Here is a 23,218-nt window from a genome sequence, read left to right on the forward strand (position 1 = left end):
CAGCCCCGTGCAATGTGTGGGACTTCCCTTCATTTTCCACATGTGCAGCTTGAAGCAGATAACTGGACTGAGATGTCATAATTCAAGGAAACTGTAAAGTTACCTCTCATCAGCTGAGTGTTTAGGAAAAAATTCTCAAAACATCATTACTTACAGGTAAGGGAGATGCCCTAACATTTTCAATGGCTTCATGATTCTTTCACAGTTGGGCCAGGAAATTTGTTTTGGATGGTGATTTTAATATTGTCCAAGGGGAAGAGGGATTTTAGGCATCAAAATATGGTCCCAAAGTCATTGTGGTATTTGCTAGTCAGTCAGCAGGTTGAAAAAGATGCCCACGTGGCTAGAAATGCATCTGCACATTTAACTGATCCACATTTGCAAAAGACTGACTTCAGAATCAAGCTTTTTGTTTGTTTGTTTGCCTGTTTTATCATTAAAAAAAAAAAAAAAAGCCAAGACTAAACTAAGCCTCCAAGTGAGAAGTCTGATGTTCCCCGTGCAGCATGCCCAGGATCTTCTTGCTTGCTAACCAGTATGGCCCTTTTTGTGCTTTGCTGTTTTGTGATCTTTGCCATTCACAAGGTGGGAGCTGAACCTTGCAGAAATATTATTTTGGCTAACATCAAAAGGAAAATATTTCCATAGCATTAGCAACATGAAAAGGAATTGGCTAGAGTTCAAAGAAACTGTAGTACAGAAGTTCTTTTGCTTCTCTTCAAAGTGTAGGAAAAAAAAAGTTATCTGGAAAGAAAGAATCTCACCTATTTATCAGGAGCATGCTGGGGGAAGGGAGAGTGGAGAGGGGTTGTTTCCCTTCTTTGGTGTGCAGATATCACTGGCATTGATGCAACTTTCACAGTTTCACACATAAAGATGCTGTCTCTCAACAGAAGCCTTACAATGACGTAGGATTCAACACAGGGTGTCATGTTTTCCTTCGGTATATTTAGCTGCTGCCTAGCAAAGTACATCCATATTTGGTTATATATAACACTGGGGACTCCTTGGGTCCAAACCTCAGCACACTTAGAGAAGGAGAACCTCCTAATCCTGAATGCAGGTGCTGCAAGCACATTGACAGCTGTAGGCAGTGCAAAAGGCTTCCCTCCTACTCTCTCTCCTGCACCTCTCCTCCAAAAATTCCAGTTCCCTTCCCCAGCAGCTTCACAGCTTCTTGAAGTACTTTGTGGAAACATGGCAGTGCAGAGCTAGCCAGGAATTCAAGAGATGCATAAATCTCCCTGTACTGAGAGGGAGTCAAGTCTTCTTTTTACCATTTCTGATACTGTAGGATGTGCCCTTAGCAGTTATGTGATGCACCACAGCCCAGTGCTGCCAGGATGGCTATTATGTACTTTAAGCCGCTCTGCTGCTTTCCCTGCAGATAACAGACCGTCATCTATTGTAAACTTCCAGGCCAGCACACTTTATCTTTTTGACTTGTTTCTTTGTCCACCCAGGATTCTCTTGGTATCTACATTCCAACTCATTAATTGCTGCAGGAGTCAGACTGCTAGGACACCGTGGTATTATTATATTTGGAGTTTTCCTCCACACAGTGCTAGACTGGGAGACTTCTTTAATGCTGTAATGTGCCCACAGTTATTCTGATGTGAAGTCTTATCTTAAAAAAAATGTTCTTGTAGCTCTTTTTATGTATAGCTCTATTTATGTGTAGCTCCATATCATTCCTCATCACAAAAGTTTAGTATGGTTTTATGTTAAAATTTCAGTACTAGGAAGCACTCTAAAGTACTGCAGCAGTTACTAGGTTGTTATCTCAGCTGTATGTGTTATGTTGTGTTATGTATGTGTTATGTTATTTTATCCCCTAGTGTGTCCTCTTTTTCTCATTTACTTCTACCAATCTGTTCCCATTTAATTTACAATAACAGCAGTCTGTCTTAATATTGTCCTCATAGTCTGTCTTAATATTGACCTCATCAATGTGTATAAATATCTGAGGGGAGCGTGTCGAGAGGATGGAGCTGACCTCTTTTCAGTTGTGCCCAGTGACAGGACAAGAGGCAATGGGCACAAACTGAAGCACAGGAGGTTCTGGCTCAATAAGAGGGGACACTTCTTTACTGGGAGGGTGACAGAGCACTACAACAGGTTGTGCAGAGAGGATGTGCAGTCTCCTTCTCTGGAGATATTCAAAACGCACTTGGATACCATCCTGTGCAATGTGTTCTAGGTGATTCTGCTTGGGAGGGAGGTTGGACTAGGCTATCCTCAGAGGTCCCCTCCAACCCCGCCCATTCTATGATTCTGTGACTGTCTCGTCTGTCTAATAGAGAAAGTAAGGAACAGCAATGTCATCTTATCCAAAGACATAATTTATTCTATTTTAGAACTAGTTGTTAAAAATGTCACTCAAAAAAAAAAAAAAATCTGTTTAATAGATCCTGCTTGCTATATTTGACTTTGCTTGTTAACAAAAGACCCCTCTTTAGAGTGCGTGGTCTTCATCTGCGTCATTCTGAAAAAGCAGCACCTCAGTTCTTGCATAAATTCCTTCATGAGGACTCAGAGCCACACAGATGGCCTTTCGGCTTGGCTCTAAATCCAGCTTGCCAAAGTGAGAATGGACCAGCACAGACAGCCTATATACTGCACCCATTTGGAGAGAGGTCCTCAATGCAGAAACATTTTTGCTGTGCGAGGACAGACAAGGTACTCCTGCCTCTGTCCTAATCCTCTCCTGTTGCCAGTGTGGAAAGTGAATTAGTGTTAATCCCAACTCAGTAATATAAAAGAATACAGTGGAGAAACACTGCGGATGGAATTAAGAAAGCTCTATTGGTGTCCAAGTATAAAAATGAAATAAAATGATTCATTTGAAAATGTTCCAAACTTATGTAACTTATGTATTGAATTATAACAAACAAAACCACAGCTTCTGCTGTGTATGCAAAGGAACGTGTAGTGTTTATTCTCTAGACACTGAGATGGTTGCAACGATTATTTATAAAAGGCTTCCTTATATAATGACAATCCCTGTGACAGAGGGTTCACATTTTGTGCATCCCTCAGGCCACTTTGCTGCCACGTGATATCCTCATTCTTCCTCTTCTATCTTCTTGCCGTGAAACTCCCGGCTCTTTGCTCGGAGCTTGTTGACCTGCGACTCTGCAATGTCGGCCCGCTCCTCGGCTTCTTCCAGCTCATGCTGGATCTTGCGGAACTTGGAGAGGTTGACATTGGACAGCTCCTCCTGTGTGGGGAGAGGGAGTTGGTGGTGAGGAGCCTGGGGCAGGGGCTTCAATCCTCATGCGCCTGGGCCTTGAGGGGCTGTGGTGATTGCCCGCAGAAAGCACAGACCTCCTGTCTCCTATCTACCATTGCTGACCCAGAACCCTCTCAAAGACCTCCTCATCCTCCCTTATTCAGGACCTCACTGTGACAAACTGCACCAGTACACTGTTGCTCTTGAGGAACTGTTTCATCACTTGATCTTTGCATCTGTGTACTTGCTCATTTGTGCTTAGGTATCAGGGTGGTTTATCTAGATGACAAAGACCCTGAAACCCTCAATCACTGACCAATGGTATTTTCAAAATTATTAATGTCCTCAGCACTTGTGTGACACCCACAGAAAGCAACTCTTGCCCATTTTCCAAGCAGTACTTACAGCTTCCTCAGCTTGCCTCTTGTAGGATTTCACCTTCATCTGCAGCTTGTCCACCAGATCCTGAAGCCTGAGAATGTTCTTCCGGTCTTCCTCAGACTAGAGTGGTAGGTAAGCAGGAAAGAGAGAGAATTGGTTTTGCCAACGCATGAAGTTAACAATTTCCATTGGGGGCGATGTGCTGTGTGGAGGCTGTGGCAGCATAAAGAGCCTTCTACCTTACCTGGTAGGTCAGCTCCTTCACCCTTCTCTCGTACTTGCGCACACCCTTCACAGCTTCAGCGCTGCGCTTCTGCTCAGCATCTACCTCCCCTTCCAGCTCCCGCACCTGCAATGAGAAACCCATCTTTGGAGCTTCTCCAGTACCTCTCCTAGGGACATGCTCACTTGTGCACAAATACCAGCCCCACGCACCCTGGCCTCCAGCTTCTGGATTTGCTTCTTGCCTCCCTTCAGGGCCAGCTGCTCAGCCTCATCCAGACGAAGCTGCAGGTCCTTCACTGTCTGGTCCAGGTTCTTCTTCATTCTCTCTAGGTGAGCACTGGTGTCCTGCTCCTTCTTCAGCTCTTCTGCCATCATGGATGCCTAGAAAGGCAAAATAATCAAAGGCATTTTTTGACTGGAGACATTTTGGGGGAGAATGCACCCACCATCAGCAGTGAAAGGAGCCCCCATCTCACATCAGTGATGGCCTTCTTGGCCTTCTCTTCAGCATTGCGGGCTTCCTGGATGGCATCCTCCATCTCACTCTGAATTTGGGTGATGTCTGTTTCAAGCTTCTTCTTGGTGTTGATCAGACTCGTGTTCTGTCAAAGAAGGAAAATGTTTTCTCCAGTTCGTTGCAAAACAGAACACTTAGTTTAAGAACTATACTATTTAAATTTTAAGTTACAGTCTCTGTAGCTAATATTAGCACCTTCCTTCAAATGTTATCAGGTCATATACAGCTAGACAACAGAGTGAAGCACTCCTGAATTCTAAGGCAATCCTACTCGCTTAGCTATAATCCCATTCTTTGTATAAGGGTAATAACTGTGATTTAGGCTAAGATACAATCCCTTAATAGAAGGGTTTACGATTTAAGAACTTACACATGAAAAATCAGGAAAGAAAAACAAATGATGGATCATAAGATTTTGAAATGGGACAGTCTTAATGAGACAGTGAAAATGATGATCAAGGCACCTCTTGTTATGACAAAAAAGAATTCCAATTCTTTTTCCTACAGAATATCTACTTAACACTAAAGAACAGCTTAGGACAATAATGTATCTCTTTATGCACTATTTACACAGTATTTTCCATCAATGCCTATTTATGGTATTTTCATCCAAGAATCTAACCTGAGTGTGGAGGAGCTGAACTCTCTCACTTGCATCCATCAGTTCCTGCTCAGCCACTTTCCTTGACCGCTCCGTCTGCTCCAGGGCTGCCCGCAGCTCCTCAATCTCAGCCTGTAACAGGTTTGCCCTGCGCTCCACCATGGCCACCTGCTCCTTCAGGTCTTCCTGTGTCCTGAGAGCATCATCCAAGTGTATCTGGGTATCCTGTATGAGAGAAAAGAAAAATAAGGTGGCACAGCACTGTTGGACAATGGCAATTACTGCCATTCTATAATAATTTAGATATGTAACAATTATATCAACATAATCTCCTATGAAGTAAGGTTGAGAGTTGGGGCTGTTCAACCTAAAGAAGAGAAGGCTCTAGGGAGACTTTAGAGAAGCTTTTCAATACTTAAAGGAGACATAAAAAAGATGGCCAGAACTTTTGCTTAGTCAGATAACGACAGAACAAAAGGGAATGTTTTTAAACTAAAAGAGGGGAGATTTAGATTAGATGTTAGAAAGAAATTCTTCACTCCGAGAATGGTGAGGTATTGGAATAGGTTGCCCATAGAGGTTGTGGATGCCCCATCCCTGGAGGTGTTCAAGACGAGGTTGGATGAGGCCCTGGGAGACATGATCTAGTGGGTGGCATACCTGACTATGGCAGGGAGGTTGGAACTAGTTGACCTTTAAGGTTCCTTCCAACCCATTCTATGATTCCATAATAATGTCACACAAGATAACTACATTCACATAATTAACTTTACATACTTTGAGAACTCCTTGTGTCTTTGCTGTGACTTGACTATCCATCCCTTACCTCAGCTGGGCTAGCAGCGTGCTGGAGCTTGCCACCACAATGTCTCATAACCACTGTCATACCACCCCCAGGCTTGTCTGTCAAGCCTGGTTTTGTCCCTTTACCCCTTCAAATCTAGTTTAAAGCCCTATCAATGAGCCCTGCTAAATCCTGACCAAAGATCCTTTTCCAAAGGCTTGGAGCTCAGGTATTGATTTGCTGGCTGTTCCTGTTCTTTGCCTCATTATTCCCTGCCTCTGGGGGGATAGAGGAAAATACCACCTGTGCTCCCGATCTTTAACCTCCTTAACAAGTTTTCCTAAGACCCTGAAGTCTCTTTTGATTTCCTTCAGACTTCTTCTTGGAGGTTCATCACTGTCTACCTGCCTATTTTCACATAGGTGTAGAACTAATACTGTACCAGATATTTTTTTAGCAATGTCAGAAAGAGGTGAGCATGTTTGGTTTTGCCATACCTTGAGCACTCCCTGTGTGTTTCTCAGGTTCTTTTGTGCCTCTGCAGCCACACGGTTGGCATGGCTCAGCTGGATCTCCATTTCATTCAGGTCTCCCTCCATCTTCTTCTTCAGCCGCAGGGCTTCATTCCTGCTCCTGATCTCAGCATCCAGGGTGCTTTGCATGGACTCCACAATTCTGAGGTGATTTCTCTTCAGCTGGTCGATTTCCTCATCTTTCTCTGCTATCTTCCTGTCAATCTCAGACTTGGCCTGGTTGAGCTCCAGTTGGAGGCGCAGGATTTTCCCCTCTTCGTGTTCTAGAGAGGCCTGAATAACAAAGAAACAGGATTTTAAAATCCTTTTAAAATGCTTCTTCCTACAGTTATCTTCCAAATTATGTCTTATAAAAGAAAAGGAAAGGGACTACTTTACTGTGGATGATGTACATACTGAGGCTAGACCTCCAGACCCAGTAGAAACAAAGAAATGACATTTGTTTGAAAGTCCCAAGCTTTTATCATTCACACTGTTCCAAAGTACTCCACTCTGGAAATTAATGTTTATGGGCATGTACCTCAGCTTCCTCCAAGGCAGCCTGGATTTCAGATTTCTCTTGCTCAATCTGTTTCTTGACTTTCTCCAGCTCGTGGATCGCCTTTCCTCCCTCTGCAATCTGCTCCGTGAGGTCAGAAATCTCCTCTGTAGGGAAGGGTGAAACAAGGCATGGTCAGACATAGGGCATAAAGGAAGGAAAAGACCATACCAGCCACACCAACGTGACAGGTACCCTTGCAGACTTGTGGGCAAGAACCTTTGTGGAGTGGAGGACAGGCTGGCTTGTGGGAAAGCCCGGCCAGCAGCAGAAAGCCACGGACTTACGCTGCAAGTTCTTGTTCTCACGCTTCAGCGTTTCCAGGTGGTCCAGGGACTCCTCATAGGCATTCTTCATCTTAAACAGCTCCGTACTGAGAGAGCGAGACTCCTTCTGGGAAGCTTCCAGCTCAGCCTGTGTTTCCTCGTACTTCTGCTTCCACTCTGCCAGGATCTGAGGAGCAACAAGGCGTGAGTATGGATGTGGCAATTGTGAGGGCATGCTCTGCCCAGGAAGCACAGGGTCAGAGGCCAGAATACCTTGTCAAAGTTCTTCTGCTTCTTGTCCAGAGCTGCACAGGCAGCATTTGATCGCTCCACGTCAATCATCAGGTCTTCCACCTCGTTCTGCAGCCTCTGCTTTGTCTTTTCCAGGGAAGCACATTTGGCGTTGACAGCTTCAACGTGTTCCTCTGCATCCTGCAGGCGCTGTGCCAGCTTCTTCCTGGGAAGGGATAAGCACAGCTAATGGCTTCAGAGCAAAAGGTCTATGGCTGATGGGCTTTTTACAAGAGCACATTTTCCCTCTTCACTGTATATGGATGCACAGCACAGACATTGGAAGCAATCTCTAAATCATCCATTGTCTTCCCAGTTCTGTTTCCCATGCTTCAACAGTTGTGCCCTCTGTGCCTACAATCCTCAAGGTGTTTGTACCATACTCTGGACTAGTGAAATATTCTGCTTTACATCTGTCTAATATTTCTTTCACAGGGTATAGTTTACCTCAGACCATTGCACTGCTCTAAAGCGCAGCCTCCTTTTATTTTATGACAAAATCACATTTGTCTGTTCATATTTGCCGCATTAGACTTTTCTTTTTTAATCTTTCCCAACTTGCCCACATACTTGGCCTCCTCCAGCTCCTCCGTGCGCTGAATAGCATCCGTCTCATATTTGGTTCTCCACTGGGCCACTTCGCTGTTGGCTTTGGACAAGGCACGCTGCAGCTCTCCCTTGGCTTCCTGCTCCTCCTCATATTGTTCCCGGAGCAAGTCACAGTCGTGGCGAGCAGACTGCAAGGCGTGGGCCAAGGCGTTCTTGGCCTGGGGGAAAAATAGTAGTGGAGAAAGGAATAGTAATATCGTGGAGAATCTCTTAGAATGAATGAATTTAACACTTCAAATGCAACCACTGGAAAGGTCGAGATATTTGCAGTGAAGGCTGGAGGACAAAATCCGTTAATCATATTCATAGAAACATGGAATCATTTAGGTTGGAAAAGACCTCTAAGATCATCTACTCCAACCTTTAACCTAGCACTGCTGAGTCCACCATGGAACCATGTCACTAAGCTCCACATCTACACGCTTCTTGAAGACCTCCAGGGATGGTGGCTCAACTGCTTCCCTGGGCAGCCTGTTCCAGTGTCCCACAAACCTTTCAGTGAAGAAATTTCTCCTAATATCCAACTTAAACCTCCCCTGACACAACCTGATGTCATTTGCTCTTGTGTTATCACTTGGTGCTTGGGAGAAGAGCCCCATCCCCACCTTGCTATAGCTTCCTTAGGCTCCTATAGGAGTGCGATCAGGTCTCCCCTGAGCGTCCTTTTCTCCAGGCTAAACAACCCCAGTTCCCTCAGCTGCTCCTCGTAAAACTTGTTCTCTAGATCCTTCACCAGCTTCGTTGCCCTTCTTTGCACGTGCTCCAGCACCTCAGTGTCCTTCCTATAGTGAGGGGCCCAAAACTGAAGACAGTATTCGAGGTGTGGACTCATCAAAGCCAAGTTCAGAGGGTCAATCGCTTCCCTTGTCCTGCTGGCCACTGTATTTCTGATACAAGCCAAGATGCTCTTGGCCTTCTTGGCCACCTGAACACACTGCTGGCTCATACTCAGCTGGCTATCAACCAATACTGCAAGCTCCCTTTCCGCCAGGCAGCTTTCCAGCCACTCTTCCCTCAGCCTATAGTATCGCATGGTGTTGTTGTGCCCCAAGTGCAGGTTCAGTAGGGCCCTGTCCCTAGTTGGCTTGCTCACCAGCTGTGTCAGGAAGTTATCTTCTACACACTCTAGAATCCTCCTGATCTGTTTCCTCCCTGCCGTGTTGTATGTCCAGCAGATATCTGGTAAATTGAAGTTGCCCATGAGAACAAGAGCTAGCAATTGTAATACTTCTGCCAGCTGCTTGTAGACTACTCCCTTTTCCCATTGTAGTCCCTTTCCCCATAACTTCAATGTGTGAAGTTAAGTATGTTTTCACAGGCCAACTTGAAGAAAAGACATCACCTTTATCTCTTCCTCTAAGTGCCTTTTGAGTTCCTCAATCTGCTGATTGAATGCCTGCTTGCTTCGAGACAGCTGAGAAATCTGAGAATCTTTCTCCTCCACCTGGCGTGAATATTCACCTAGGGAAGCATATAGAAATGAAAAGTTTAATTGTCACTTGTGACCAAAACCAAACCTTTTTAGTATGCTCTCCCATTCCACAACAGAGATGAAGCTTTCTCACCTGATTCTGTCTGCAGACGAGCTCTTTGAGCACTGAGGTCATTGATCATGCGCTGGTGCTCCTCCTCCTTTGTCTTTATCTCACTCAGCTGGTCTTCTAGAGTACGACACATTTTCTCTAGGTTTGCCTATGGAGATGATGAGGTATGAAAGAAGATAAATATGTGACTCCTCATCATTCTGAACAACAGGATTCCCAACAGAAAATTGTAGCCAAAAGTGAAAGCTATATCATGCTCATTGGTGCCCTGAGATTACAAATACAGTCCTAAACAGAGACATATATTGTAACCTGGCCATATTTTGAATAAGATATAATTACACAATATTTATTTTCCAGATATCTACAATGTGTTCTGTACCTTAGCTTTGGAGACAGACTCCATGTTACTGGCCAAGTCATCTATCTCCATCTTCAGCTCACTCTTCTCCTTCTCCAGCTTCTGCTTGACTCGTTGCAGGTTGTCGATCTGCTCCCCAAGCTCAGCTGTGCTGTCTGCGTGCTTCTTCCGCAGGGCGGCAGCTGTGGCTTCGTGCTGCAGCGTGGCCTCTTCGAGGTCGCGGCGCATCTTCTGAAATTCTGCCTCACGCTTCTTGTTCATCTCAACCTGAGCTGCTGTAGCCCCTCCTGCTTCTTCCAGGCGCTCGCTGATCTCCTCCAGCTCCCTGGAGAGGTCAGCACGGTGCTTCTCTGCTTTTGCCCGAGAGGTTCGCTCTGCCTCAATTTCCTCCTCCAGTTCCTCGATACGGGCCTGGGGAAAATGCAAGACCCTTCACACCCATGCCCTCCTTGTACTGATGTCCTTCTGAAGGGCGGAAGGGAAGGACCAGAGACTTGCCTGCAGCTCCTTGATCTTCTTCTGTAATTGCATGCCCAGGGCTTGCTCATCTTCAATTTTACTCTGGATCTGGCTGATTTCAAAGTCTTTCCTTTGCACAAAGCATACAGAATCACAGTGTTAACACCTGAATAAAACTACCTAATAAATGCACCTGACCCACACTCAGGTGTCTCACAACCACACTTACTTTTTCAGTTTCTCATCCAGCTGCTGCTTATCATTTTCCAAATCCATTATGGTATCTTGGGCCAGCTTCAGGTCTCCCTCAAGTTTCCTCTTAGCCCTTTCAAGGTCCATGCGCAGTTTCTTCTCTTGCTCCAGGGACCCTTCCAGCTAAACACAACAACACCATCAATGCCAGGCAGGTCGAACTCCATACCTGTCCTGTCTTGCTGGAGGCACATGTGCTTACATCATCCACTTGCTGCTCCAGCTTGGTTTTTGCTTTGGTCAATGTATTGACTTTGTCCTCTTCGGCCTGCAGGTCGTCCAGTGTCTGCTGGTGGGCCTCTTGGAGGGCTTTCTTCTCTTTTGTCAGCTTGGCTATGGTCTCATCCAGAGCTGCCATTTCCTCTGTGAGATTTTTCACCTTTGATGAGAAGGGAGCAAGTGTAATTAAAATGAGTAGGTACAAGACTCCCATAATAGCACAGTGTGAGTGACGTCTTCTGCCTCATACCTTGTTTTCGGTGGCATGTTTTTCCTTTTCAACCTTGGCCAATGTTAACTCCAAGTCATCAATGTCTTTCTTCAGCTCTGAACATTCATCCTCCAGTTTCCTCTTCTTGGCTGTCAGCTCAGCATTAATTTCTTCCTCATCCTCGGCCCTTTCTGTCACCTCCTTAATTTTGGCTTCCAGCTGGATTTTAGTTTTGATGAGCTGATCACATCTTTCTTCAGCATCAGCTAAAGCATCAGCTTCCTGGTGGGAAAATACAATTGTGTTTGAACATTTCTTCTTTTAATGCAGAAGAAATGTTATTTAATATTCAAGGAATAGATTAGCAAGACTCTTAGGATTACTTTTTGGGAAATGGATATTGTGCATTTACAATATGAATTAGAAATTTTCAATTACTTTATTTTTTTCAGACCTTTTGGAACACCAGATATGGTGTTTTACTTTCTTTATTTCATGTATGGCAGTAGGTTATCAGGTTTAATTTACATTGTCTATTTGAAAGTGATTGTAATATATCAGTCACCATTAGTTTCCAATTATTAGGACTGTCAATTTTGAATTTCTGTGGATGTACTGAGAAATGTAAATACTTTCACTTTGTTTATCCATCATTGAGAAACTATTTGCAATTTTCTGGTAAATTTTCTAATGTGCACTAAGCAGCCTTCTCTGTAAACACTGAGAATGTGTTTGAGATTAACATCAGTAGATGACTGATTGCATGAGAGTTGGTTATCTGAACTCCAAGAGATTGATACACAGCTGTCAGTCAGTGTACACTAAACATCATACATCTTTCCCTGAATAGACATTCAACTCAAGGATGTTGTCTAAATGATGCTTAAGATTTTGAGACCGGATGGCATTGGAGACAAATACATAATGCTTTCAGTTGTGTCATGGGATGTATTGGTCATCTATGTCTTCTCGGATCAGTAGCTACAGGAACTCAGGAGATATGCCATAATAAATGGCAGCAAGCTCTTCATATGGATAATTGAATTAAGGCATAATAGTTGGTCAATAGAATGATTGCCCCTACTCTACCAGGTACATAGCAAAGACAATAATGATGCTTTATGACATGAACTTACATGGAGATTTGTACTTGTAGGCATAAAGAATAAGATTTGAAACTAATTGTCAAGCTGGACCTCCACTTTTTAACAGCAACACTGAATGTGGAAATAATGTGGCCTGAATTTTACCTCCAGTTATATGCTATTCAGCTTGCAATATTTACTAAGGTTGTTTAGAGTGCAGTGTGAGTATTATGTACTCTGAAGGAAGGGTTAGGTCAAATTTAATAATTTCTCTGTATAAATAAATTAATTAATGTTGCTCACAGCCTGCACTTGGAGCTGCAGATCATTTTTCTCCTGCACCAGCTTCACCATTTTCTCCTCCAGCTCCTTTCTCTTTGTCTCAGACTTTGCAAGCTCTTCCTTGGTTTTCTCAAACTCTTCCTTCATGTTGGCCATCTCCTTCTCAGATTCTGCACTCTTCAGCAAGGGCTTGATCTTGAAGAACAGCTTCATCCAGGGCCAGTGCTTGACATTCATGAATGCACGAACGTTGTACTGGATGCAGAAGATGGACTCCCTGAAGCATAATTAAATTATACATTGATTATTTTCAGTGTGATGAATGGTGACGCTTCCCCCCACAGGACAGTGATTCAAACAGAAGATGAGCAATATCTACCTCCTCTCCACCATTCTCTGGTACTCCACTCTCATCAGGAAGCCTCTGCACCTGGCCTGTGTGCGAGTGATGAGCTGTGCCAGCTTCTCATCCCTCATCTCCTCCAGGAGCCCCAGCAGCCCAGCTTTGAAGAACACCTTGAGAAAGGGAATGTTGCAACACATCACTGCCAGGTAGAACAAAGCACAGGCATATAGCGATTGAGTCAGGAAGAGTTTGTACCTTGGTGTGACCAAATTTGTACTGGGTGTGATCCACATCAATTGACCCCAGAAGCTTCTCAGAAGCCTTTTTGCTATCAATGAACTGTCCCTCTGGGATAGCACTGGCATTAAGCACCTTGTACCTGTGAAAAGCAAAACAGGAAGATAAAGCTGATCTTCCCAAATTTTGACATTACTTAAAATCATGCTAAAAGGTAAAGTATTCTTACCTCTGTTTAAAGTCTGCATAGAGGACTCTGCTGGGGAATCCTTTTCTGCAAATCCTAATCCCTTCCAGCACACCATTACAGCGCAGCTGGTGTAGTACCAGTTCATGTTCCATAGCACCTAAGCATTTATTGCACAAATCAGTTTTCAGTACCGAATGGATGTATCAGAGGAAAATCTCTTTCTGCTGGACCATCTTACCAGGTGTTTTAGTTTCATTTGGGATGATGCAACGAACAAAATGAGGGTGAGTACTCCGTAGGTTGGTCATCAGTTTGTTTAGGTTCTCCTGTGGGATAATGTGCAGAAGTTTAGATTAAAACTTTTTACTTTTGCACATTCTGTATCTAGCCATAATGAGTCTAATATAATGAATCTTAGGAGTAGGCAAGTAAGCAAGTTTCAAATCCAGAATTTAGATTTAATCAATCCTTCTGCATACGTAGTTATTCTTATTAAAAGAAAGTTTAAAATTCTGCACCTTAATCTGGAAGAAATGAAAAGCTACTATATCAAAATTTTAACACAAGCCTTAATTATTATTTTTATTACATCACAATGTGTGTTAAAAAAAAGTTCTTCACAAAGAACTTAAGTGGCATTTTGAAAGAAATTCAGGGGGTAAACTGAAAAGTGCTTGAAACATTTAATAAGTGTGAACAGAAAAAAAAGAGGAAAAGGCAGTGGATAATTTCTACCCATTTTATAGATATTGTTGTTTCATCATAAAACTCAAGTTGTGAGAAGAATGGAAGTTCAGATAGTTCAGAGATGAAACTATGTTCATGTCACTCTAGTGGCAATGAAATTCATACTTTACCCGGAAAAGAGCTGAGACAGTCTGGAAAGATGATCCCTTCTTCTTGCCACCTTTCTTGCCACCACTAGCACCACCACCACTAGCCTCTTCAAAAACAAATGCATCTTTTATTACTATCTTTTGGGGGTTAATCTTCACATATTATAAACGTGGAAACATCAGAATTTTAGAAAACTGACCTGCTTCTGCTCCACCATAGTTGGCAAAGAGTAAGGCCAGTGTCTTCACTGATGATTTCTGGTACAACCCAATGACAGTTTCGTTCAGGGGGTCCTTGTTCTTCTCAAGCCAGCCAGAGATGTTGTAGTCCACTGTGCCAGCATAATGCACCAGGGAGAAGTGGGCCTCGGCCTTGCCTTTGGCAGGCTTGGGCTTCTGGAAATTGCTGGACTTGCCCAGATGCTGGTCATAGAGCTTGTTCTTGAAAGAGGTGTCAGTTGCCTTGGGGAACATGCACTCCTCTTCCAGGATAGAAAAGATGCCCATGGGCTTGAAGATATTACAATACAGAAATGAGAATGTCTATATGACCAACACTTGGTCTTAAAGACAGTATAGTAAAAGACAGGAAGCTGAGGAACAATAGAAACACCTTGATCTGAACAGAATTTGCTTCTAAAAAGTGAACTTAAATGAACTGTGGTTCACCTGCTTGACTCTTTGGCACAGTGATTCAGGATTTTTATTTTTTATTTTTATACGTAAAAAGTCAAATTAATAAATCAGGGAGACAAACAATGACTGTGTTTAAAAATGTCTTTCACAGGTATGTCTATTGTATATTTACTTCACTTTTATACTTTTAACCAGCTCCCTAAATTACACAGAACTGCAAGAAATGCCTTTCTTTTTCTTGTACTACAAGGACAGACACAAAATGTATTGACCTTTATTTACTTTACTATGAACCACCAAGAAAAAATGTATTGTCCAGATAAAATCATTCAAGAACCTTAACAAAATATAATTATTTTACATTAGGATTTGCTCTATATTTTTGAAATAATGTCTTTCAATAGAGCAAGCAGAGACATCTTTCATACAGAGATAGGTGAGGGATGTTTTCCATAGTTATTTGTGGACTTTGTAATATCTCTAAGGTAAAATAACCAACTGTAGAGGTCAAGAGATATTTCAGTGACTAAAATTGAATATATGGAATTAAACATGAAAGAAAGTTTTGTTTTTTTTTTTAAGAAACAGTTAATCTCTAAAGATGAGCTTTTGAAAATGCAAGACATTTTGAATTAGAAATTTACCTTTTCAATGAGTTCAATGCAAGCAGCCAGGTCCATCCCAAAATCAATGAATTCCCATTCAATTCCTTCCTTCTTGTACTCCTCCTGCTCCAGCACGAACATGTGGTGGTTGAAGAACTGTTGCAGTTTCTCATTGGTGAAGTTGATGCACAGCTGCTCCAGGCTGTTGAACTTCCCAGTGTAAAAAGAAAAAAACGCCAGTTGTCAAGATGCCAGATTTTTTAGTCATTCTTAATCCTTTATACATCTCTCCAGTTAAAACAGAATTCTATTATTAGGGCTGTATCATAGCAGGACCTATATGCAGGTCTCCAAAGAAATACCTATGTAATGAGAATGGAAAATTTTCCAGAGCAAATATTCCTAGTAAATCTCCTAAAATTCATAAATTGCTTCATCATTTCTTTGTTCAGCCTAAAATATGACTGTATGTCCTGGCCTTCAGTTTTAATTACTCAATCTCTCTGATCAAACATTTATCCAGTCATTTATTGGTCTTTTAAAATATTTACTCATCTTTAACCTATTATATATTTGTCACTGGATTTCCAAATCCTAATTCTAAAAAGAGATCCTAGTTCTAAGGAGATAAAGGAGCTCCCTATATACACTTACATATACATATATGTATGCAGAATTTTAAAAAAAATCTTTAACAAGACTCTAACATAAATCTTAAAATGTTAGTGCATATAGAATTGTAACTGCTACTTCTATACAGACAACATAGTTCTGTTCTTATACTAATGAGGCTTCAGAGGATTTTGCTCTGTTCTACAAAAGATTCCTCTCCCCTCCCCCCCCCCCAAAAATACAAAACAATTAGTATGCTAATTCTTCCAAATAATAGTGCTTGGTAATCTCACTCAAAAGCAGGCCTCAGACATGTATTCCTTACATCAAAGATCTCAAAGCCAGCGATGTCCAGGACACCAATGAAGTACTGTCTGGGTTGCTTTGTATCTAGTTGTTGATTGATGCGAACAACCATCCATAAGAACATCTTCTCATAGACAGCCTTTGCCAGAGCACCCACTGAATTGTTCACCTAAAACAAAGAAGAATGCAGCAGGAAAAAAAAAAAAAAAAAGAGAGAGAGAAAGATAGTAAAGGACACAAGAGCAAGATAGTAAATGACACCAGCCAGAAGTTCCCAGTTACCAACTGTTTGCTACCTGCTGCACAGTTTGACCCTTGGTCACATATTCATTCCCAACCTTGACTCGGGGGTAACAGAGGGCTTTGAGCAAGTCAGCTGAGTTCAGACCCATCAGGTAGGCAGCCTTGTCAGCAACTAAGTAGCAGGAGAAGGAGACAAAAAAATCAAGTCGAACAAGACATGCAGCATTTTGAGTGATAAAATCCTTCTGGAGCAACTGCCATATCAGATTCTGCTTACTGTATCTCAGGGAAAGTATGGCAGTCATTAAAATAAAATTCATCCTTGTTTCAAAGGCCATTCAGAGCAGAACACCTAAACGGTATTTGTGTTTTTTGAAAATCTTCCCCAAAGTATCAAGAAACAAAGTCTTTACTAAAAATTCACCCTGAAAGGTGCAGTTTATCAGTTCAATCCACAGCTAATTGATATCTATATCAAAAAAAACAAACCAACCCAAACAAACAAACAAAAAAAACCCCACCAAAGCGTTATCGAGATGACTGCCTGAGTGTAAACCAAAAATATACTTTATGCATTTAAGGTCCCTGCAGATTTCTCTGACAGTAGATGTAAACTTGAAGGGGAATACATTCTGAAATTACAGGCAAGAATTAGAGTTGCCACTTTCTGGAGACTGCTAGTTATAGTCATCAAAAAAAGGCAGACATATTCATTCATTCAGGGTCAAAACCTCAAAATCCAGTCCTGAAGCTGGCCATCTACGAACATTCTTTGGAAGAAGGCAGGGATCAGTCTTTTTAAACATACCTGCATTATACAACATACAAGTGATTATGTAATCAGCAGAGAAACAGAAAGTCAGTTCTTCCCCAGCCTAATCTACCTATGTTTCACTTAGACCAATGCTCAAATAATTCCACTATGCAGTGATAACTTATGGGTTTGAATGTTCAAAAGAGAAGAAAGAAATTAAAGGAGAGTTCCATTTTTCCTGGGAAAAATATCTAACTAATATCTGGTTTATACACAGTGAATTTAATGCCTCGGTTTTCTTTAAAAAAGAAACTGCAAATATATTTTATGAAAAATCTTCTTGTCAGTGGGTCTCTAATGCAAGCACACCAAGTGGGTTGTGCTATCCTAAACTGTGATAGTCCAGGAGAGAATTAATAGTCATAATTTAATATTTTATGTTTTTTAAATTTTAATATTTAATATTTTATACTTCAAACAAAGATCAGGTAGCCATTGAAAAATGAGTATGCTTTGGATGGCAGTTTCATACTAGCTCCACTTGGTAGTAGCTCCACCTAAAGACTTGTTTTTTTTACACGTTTCAATTGCTCTTCTACCATCTTTCAAAGACAGAGTTATTGCTATTGCTTCTAGGTCAACAACAGACTTTGCTAATACCTTCTGTGCCATCTGGCTCTGCCTGCTCTTCTCTTTGTTTCTGCTTAAACTTCAGGTTGCCGTAGTGCATGACAGCTCCTGTCAGCTTGTAAATGGCCACCTTTTCATCAGCAGTAAAGCCCAGGATGTCAATGGCACTCTACAATCGAAACAATGAAATAAAGCTTTGTCAGGGAGACATTACCATAGATACAACATTTTACTTATGTACGTAATTTTACATGTTACTTATTTTACAGGTTACTCATTTTACATATTACTTACGTCTGTAGCCATCAACTCCTCCTGGTCATTAATGCTGGCAACAGTGATCTCACCTTGACTCACAAAGTGATAGTCATATGGATTAGTGGTAATTAGAAGCATGTCTGAAAGTAAGAAAAGGGGATGCACAGGCTTAGTTTAGTCAAGTGTGTAATAGTGTGAGCTGATGTTCAGCAACCTTCTCCAAGTCTTTGGTCATTCTTCCTACCAATCAGCTCTGGCTTCTTGTTGGACATGATCTGATAAAATATGTGGTAGCTTCTTTCTGCTTTGAGCTGGAAGGTGACTCTGGACTTCTCCAGCAGATCTGGAAGGAAAATATAGTTAGAAACAAGAAGAAACAAAATAAAAAGCAAAAAATAAAGGAGGGAGAAGGTGTGAAGAAAAAAGCAAATGGCAGATAAACAGTGGGATGAAAAGGATAGATGGATATGAATAGATGAGTGGGGTGGATGGATTGTGAACACTTCAGGAAGGTGTCTTACATGTTTCAATATCAGCAGAAGCTAGTTTTCCTGTGGCACCAAAGTGAATTCTGATGAATTTACCCTTTAAATTAATAAAAATTATCTTAAAATTTATGTCATAAAAATATATCTGAAACAGTGAGTTTTGCCATTTATTCTACTGAGCACAGATTTTCTTAAGAGACATTTTCTTAAGAATTAGGTATATTTCCACCATTAAGATAAGGTCTTCTTTTAAATTTTTGCCCACGAAAATAACCAATAGGGTCACATATGTATATTTAATGTATGCTGAACATAGAAAAGAATGAGTGGATTTCATTAGGCCATTTATATCTTATTCCAAAGTTTTCTAATTATATCCTGCCTAGAGATAGAAGCCATCTGAAAGATACTGGAAATATCCATTTAACTTGTTCTGCTGCTTAAATCTGTCTTGGTTTCAAATAAGTGTTTTTAATTGGGATTAATTCAATTTCATATGAAACAAAAATATTATTCAGGTAGAAACTTCCTTCTTTCCTCCCTCCCTCCCTTCCTTCCTCCCTTCCTCCTTTTCTTCCTTCCTTTTGCCTGTTTGTCTGTCTTGTAGAAAATGAACAGAAAGATGAGTGAATGTAAAAAAATAGTTTAAAATTACTGCACAGTACAGGAGAAAGAGCCTGTGATCTGTTATTTTAATATGTACCCCAATACAAAACACTATATATATATGTACTTCTTAGAATCACTTTTTTTTTCGAGCTTTGAATAATTAACTTCAGGGTAAGTGTTAAAGTTGTGATAAGGAAATTCAGTCTCACCCTTGTAAACCCCCATGGCTGAACAACAAGAAAGGACGATCGCCATAAACTCCTGTTTATTATTTTTCAGAAAATATTTGGTTAAGCAAAACTTACAAAGCGCGAGGAGTTGTCATTCCTCACAGTCTTGGCATTTCCAAATGCCTCCAGCAGTGGGTTGGCGCTGATGATTTGATCCTCAAGTGTTCCCTACAGGACAATAATAATTCCTAGTTATACTTTTCAAAAATGAGGAGCAGAGGAAAGCATTTATTCAAGTGATTTTAATTCATTTTTTAATTCAATTCACCACTTTGATTCAATTTACCTGCATTTTGCCAGACTGCTCCTCCTTCTTCTTCTCCCCACTAGCTGCAATTGTTGCAAAGTACTGGATGACACGCTTTGTGTTCACAGTCTTCCCTGCACCAGATTCTCCACTGTCAAAACAGAGAACCAGAGAGCATGAGGTCAGGCAGCAGGTTCTGGGCACATGGTACCCCACAGGGACCCAAGCAGAGGGCATACATACGTGATCAGGATTGACTGATTCTCACGGTCTGTGAAAGAGGCAGAGATACAGAACATAATGAACAACAGTAAAGAATGGAATGTAGTCAGGTAAGTTTAAGTGAATTAAAATTTAACATCACTTGTGTCAAGTACAAAGATTAACTGACAGGAAATTCAGATCTGATCGGGATTACTTTTAATCCATGTAAATAATAATAAAAAAGTGGGGTAGGATAGAAAAATGTTTTCCTCTGATTCAGTTTTCCTTTCAATACTTCCTTTGCTATTTTCAACTATGTGCTGGAAGCTTGACTTAAAAAATAAACAAACAAACAAACAAAGGCAAAAAAAGCACCACACACTGAGTGCAGGGGTGCCTTTCATTTCAAATAGGAGAAACAATGTTGTGAAGATAGTAGAACTCTCAATAGTATGGATCAGAACCATGAAAGCTTTGAAAAAATCATATTTCTGAGATGGAATATCACACAACCACAGAATGCTTGAGGTTGGAAGATTAATCACCAGCCAGCCTGTTCAAACATGGCCACCTAGAGCAGGTTGCCCAGGATCATGTCCAGAGAGCTCCAAGGAGGAAGACTCCACAACCTCTCCATGAAACTGTTTCCAGTGTTCAGTTACCTGAAGCAGAGAAGTGTTTCTTAACATTCAGAGAGAACCTAATGTGTTTCAGTTTGTGCCGTTACCTCTCGTCTGTGTCATTGCCTCCTGTCCTGTCAGTAGGAAATATTGAAAAAAAAGGCTGACTCTGTCTATTTTGCATTCTCTCTTCAGGTATTTAAAGACATTGGGTAGATTCCCCCCTTGAGCTTTCTCTTCTTTAGGCTGAAGAGTCCCAGCTCCCTCAGCCTTTTCCTATATGAGAGGTGCTCCAGTCCCTTCATCACATTCATGGCCCTTCAAGGACTTTCTCCAGTATGTTTGTGCCTTTCTTGTAGTGGGGAGCCCAGAACTGCCCACAGTACTTCAGGAGTGGCCTCACCAGTGCTGAGCAGAGGGGAAAGATCACTTCCCACAACCCGCTGGTAATGCCTTGCCCAGGATACCTTTAGCCTTCTTTGTGGAAAGAGAACACTGCTGGCACATGTTGAAGAGAATTCTCCCTTCAGCGAATTTCATCGAACAATCACTCTAAGACAGCTGGAGTCACTCACCAGTCAGCATGAACTGATAGGCATTGTCAGAGATGGAGAAGATGTGTGGAGGGGCCTCCTGGCGCTTTTTGCCTCGGTAGGCCAACACCACCTCCGGGTTGTACACCGGCAGCCACTTGTAGGGGTTGACAGTGACACAGAAGAGACCCGAGTAGGTCTACGAGGAAGGGAGACAGCACGTTGGCTTCTGCTCAGCCTGGCACAGCAGGCCTTCCAGCTACCCAAAGGAAGACAGCTGCTGGTACTTACATAGATCATCCAGGCTGCATAACGCTCTTTGAGGTTGTACAGCACAGCGGGTTCGTGGAGGTGGGTCATCATGGCCATGTCCTCGATTTTATCATATTTGGGAGGATTCATGGAGAAGATTTGATCTTCCTTCACGGTCAGAGTCTGCCAAGGAAATGAAAGAGCTGTGTATGTCAGCTTACAGCCCAGAGTGGGAATCAAATGGTGTCTTTCAGCCTTGTTTTTCACTCACCTCTCCAGCTTCAGTCTTGACAGTGACCTTCCCTGATTCTTTGCTCTGGATTGTCCCTTTCACAAAAGATTCCTTGGGATGGGCCACAAAGACAGATGACTTGGCATCAAAAGGCTTGTTCTGAGCTTCAATTCTTTCCTTTTCTGACTTTCGGAGGTAGGGAGCTGCCTCCCCAAAGGCAGCCATCTCAGCATCTGGAGAAGTCATATCTGCACTTCACTGAAAGCACGTCAGCAGAAGACTCTAATGGGGAGAAGTAATATGGCACTGATTATTTAAGGCGATTCTGTGAGATTGGAAAAGATTTTATATCCTGTAGCTTGGTTTCTCTTTCAGGGTAGGTCTTGTGAAATTTTAATACTCTGGTATAATTTGATTTATTTATACATTTGTCATTCTTAAGTACAATATCTAAATAATCTCATCCCCAAAGTCTTGACTTGACGATACAAAATTCAAGCACTGAAATTGAAATTGCCATGACTGTATGAAACTCCCAAATAAATACTTCCTTAAAAAAAAATCCAGGAACAGGTGAATTCTCAAAACTTTAATAAAATAAGAGTACTTTTTTAAATGCTTTGTTGAACATGTGAATAGCTAAGTTAGCCAACTGCACTTGAAAATTCTCCAGCTACATTAGTGAAATTCATTCCCTCTGTTCAATGTTTAAAAAGTCTCTTTTTTTTTGGACCTGGATTAAGAATATGGGTACCTAAGAAAGCTTTGACATTTTACAAAGATGGTTAGAATCTCTATATGCTCAGATAGTTTATTAATTCATACATTCTGAGGTAGGATGTACAATTTTGCACTTTTTCCTCCTTTGTTCATCTTAGTCCTGTTCTGTTCCTGCCACAACAATGATGTGAAGCCAGCATGCCTCACTCCCTGTTTGGTCAGTTAAGTAAAGTGAAGAATATTCCCATGGGAATTTTCTGGTCTTACATCAGTTGTCAGAAGATTCAAACACAGCCACCTGAAAACCTTACCAGCTGTGGGTACCCCACCACCTGCCTACTGTAATCACGCTGGTTTTGATTATAAGGTGAAACAGTGACCATTCATGCAGCCATACAGAAATCCCACCCAAAAAGATCTTTCTCTGCCCTCTAAGAATTAATAAATCAAATTCTTACCTCTCGTGACACCAGGTTGGTGGCTTGCACCCTGGCAGCTGGTCAGTACTGCAAAACACAAATGGCAATTCCCTACTTGCTGCTGCACAGAATTCCAGAGTGAAAATGTGCAGGTGTCTTGAAAGCAGATTTAAAACTTGAGCTGAGAAGTTGAGTCCACTCCTGGAAACAAGCACTAGAGGCACAAGAAACGTTGTGGCATATAAAGCTCTTCCTGCAAGCCTGCAGACCCCATACACTTACCTTGAAGCTTTCCGTGGAGACAGGGCAGACTTGCTGCAGGGACATTTTATACGATCTCATTTGCAGATGCTGCAGATGCCTACTCTTTCTTCGGTCAAAAAATTTTTGGCAAACCTTCTTTGGCAAAGCATTGTCTGGCAAACTGAACGAAGGGCATAATTGTCATTTGACATGACTAGATATAATTAGAAAATTTTGATGTCTTACTGACTATATGAATACATCTCCTATAAATAATTTGACAAGGGTGTTAAGGAGGGAATCTGGACTAGTCAAGGCACTTAGAGAACTTGGATGCAGGACTTATGGATTCTATTGCTGACTTTCCCACCGACTCAG

The 23,218-nt window shown here is 41.7% G+C and overlaps 1 protein-coding gene across 1 annotated transcript; it reads right to left on the reverse strand.

The window, feature by feature from the left end:
- Positions 1-597: 597 nt before the first annotated feature.
- LOC310883855 (myosin heavy chain, skeletal muscle, adult-like) lies at positions 598-22,891 on the reverse strand. Its single transcript, XM_083804833.1, has 40 exons — positions 22,880-22,891; positions 22,637-22,684; positions 21,498-21,740; positions 21,266-21,409; positions 21,017-21,173; positions 19,861-19,888; positions 19,657-19,768; positions 19,446-19,538; positions 18,565-18,628; positions 18,288-18,386; positions 18,080-18,183; positions 17,816-17,954; positions 16,455-16,573; positions 16,178-16,327; positions 15,280-15,450; positions 14,200-14,509; positions 14,021-14,106; positions 13,402-13,489; positions 13,203-13,320; positions 12,992-13,115; positions 12,770-12,906; positions 12,412-12,667; positions 11,063-11,305; positions 10,796-10,972; positions 10,571-10,716; positions 10,381-10,471; positions 9,904-10,293; positions 9,543-9,669; positions 9,320-9,438; positions 7,939-8,135; positions 7,351-7,534; positions 7,099-7,264; positions 6,794-6,918; positions 6,238-6,546; positions 4,978-5,181; positions 4,315-4,440; positions 4,049-4,219; positions 3,858-3,962; positions 3,638-3,733; positions 598-3,220 (listed from the first exon to the last, which is right to left on the reverse strand). The coding sequence occupies exons 3-40, from the start codon at positions 21,702-21,704 to the stop codon at positions 3,065-3,067; spliced, it is 5,838 nt and encodes a 1,945-aa protein (XP_083660959.1). The 5' UTR covers positions 21,705-21,740; positions 22,637-22,684; positions 22,880-22,891; the 3' UTR covers positions 598-3,064.
- Positions 22,892-23,218: the final 327 nt, after the last annotated feature.

Source organism: Anser anser (assembly GCF_964211835.1).
Source record: "Anser anser genome assembly, chromosome: 19".
Classification (NCBI taxonomy): Eukaryota; Metazoa; Chordata; class Aves; order Anseriformes; family Anatidae; genus Anser; species Anser anser.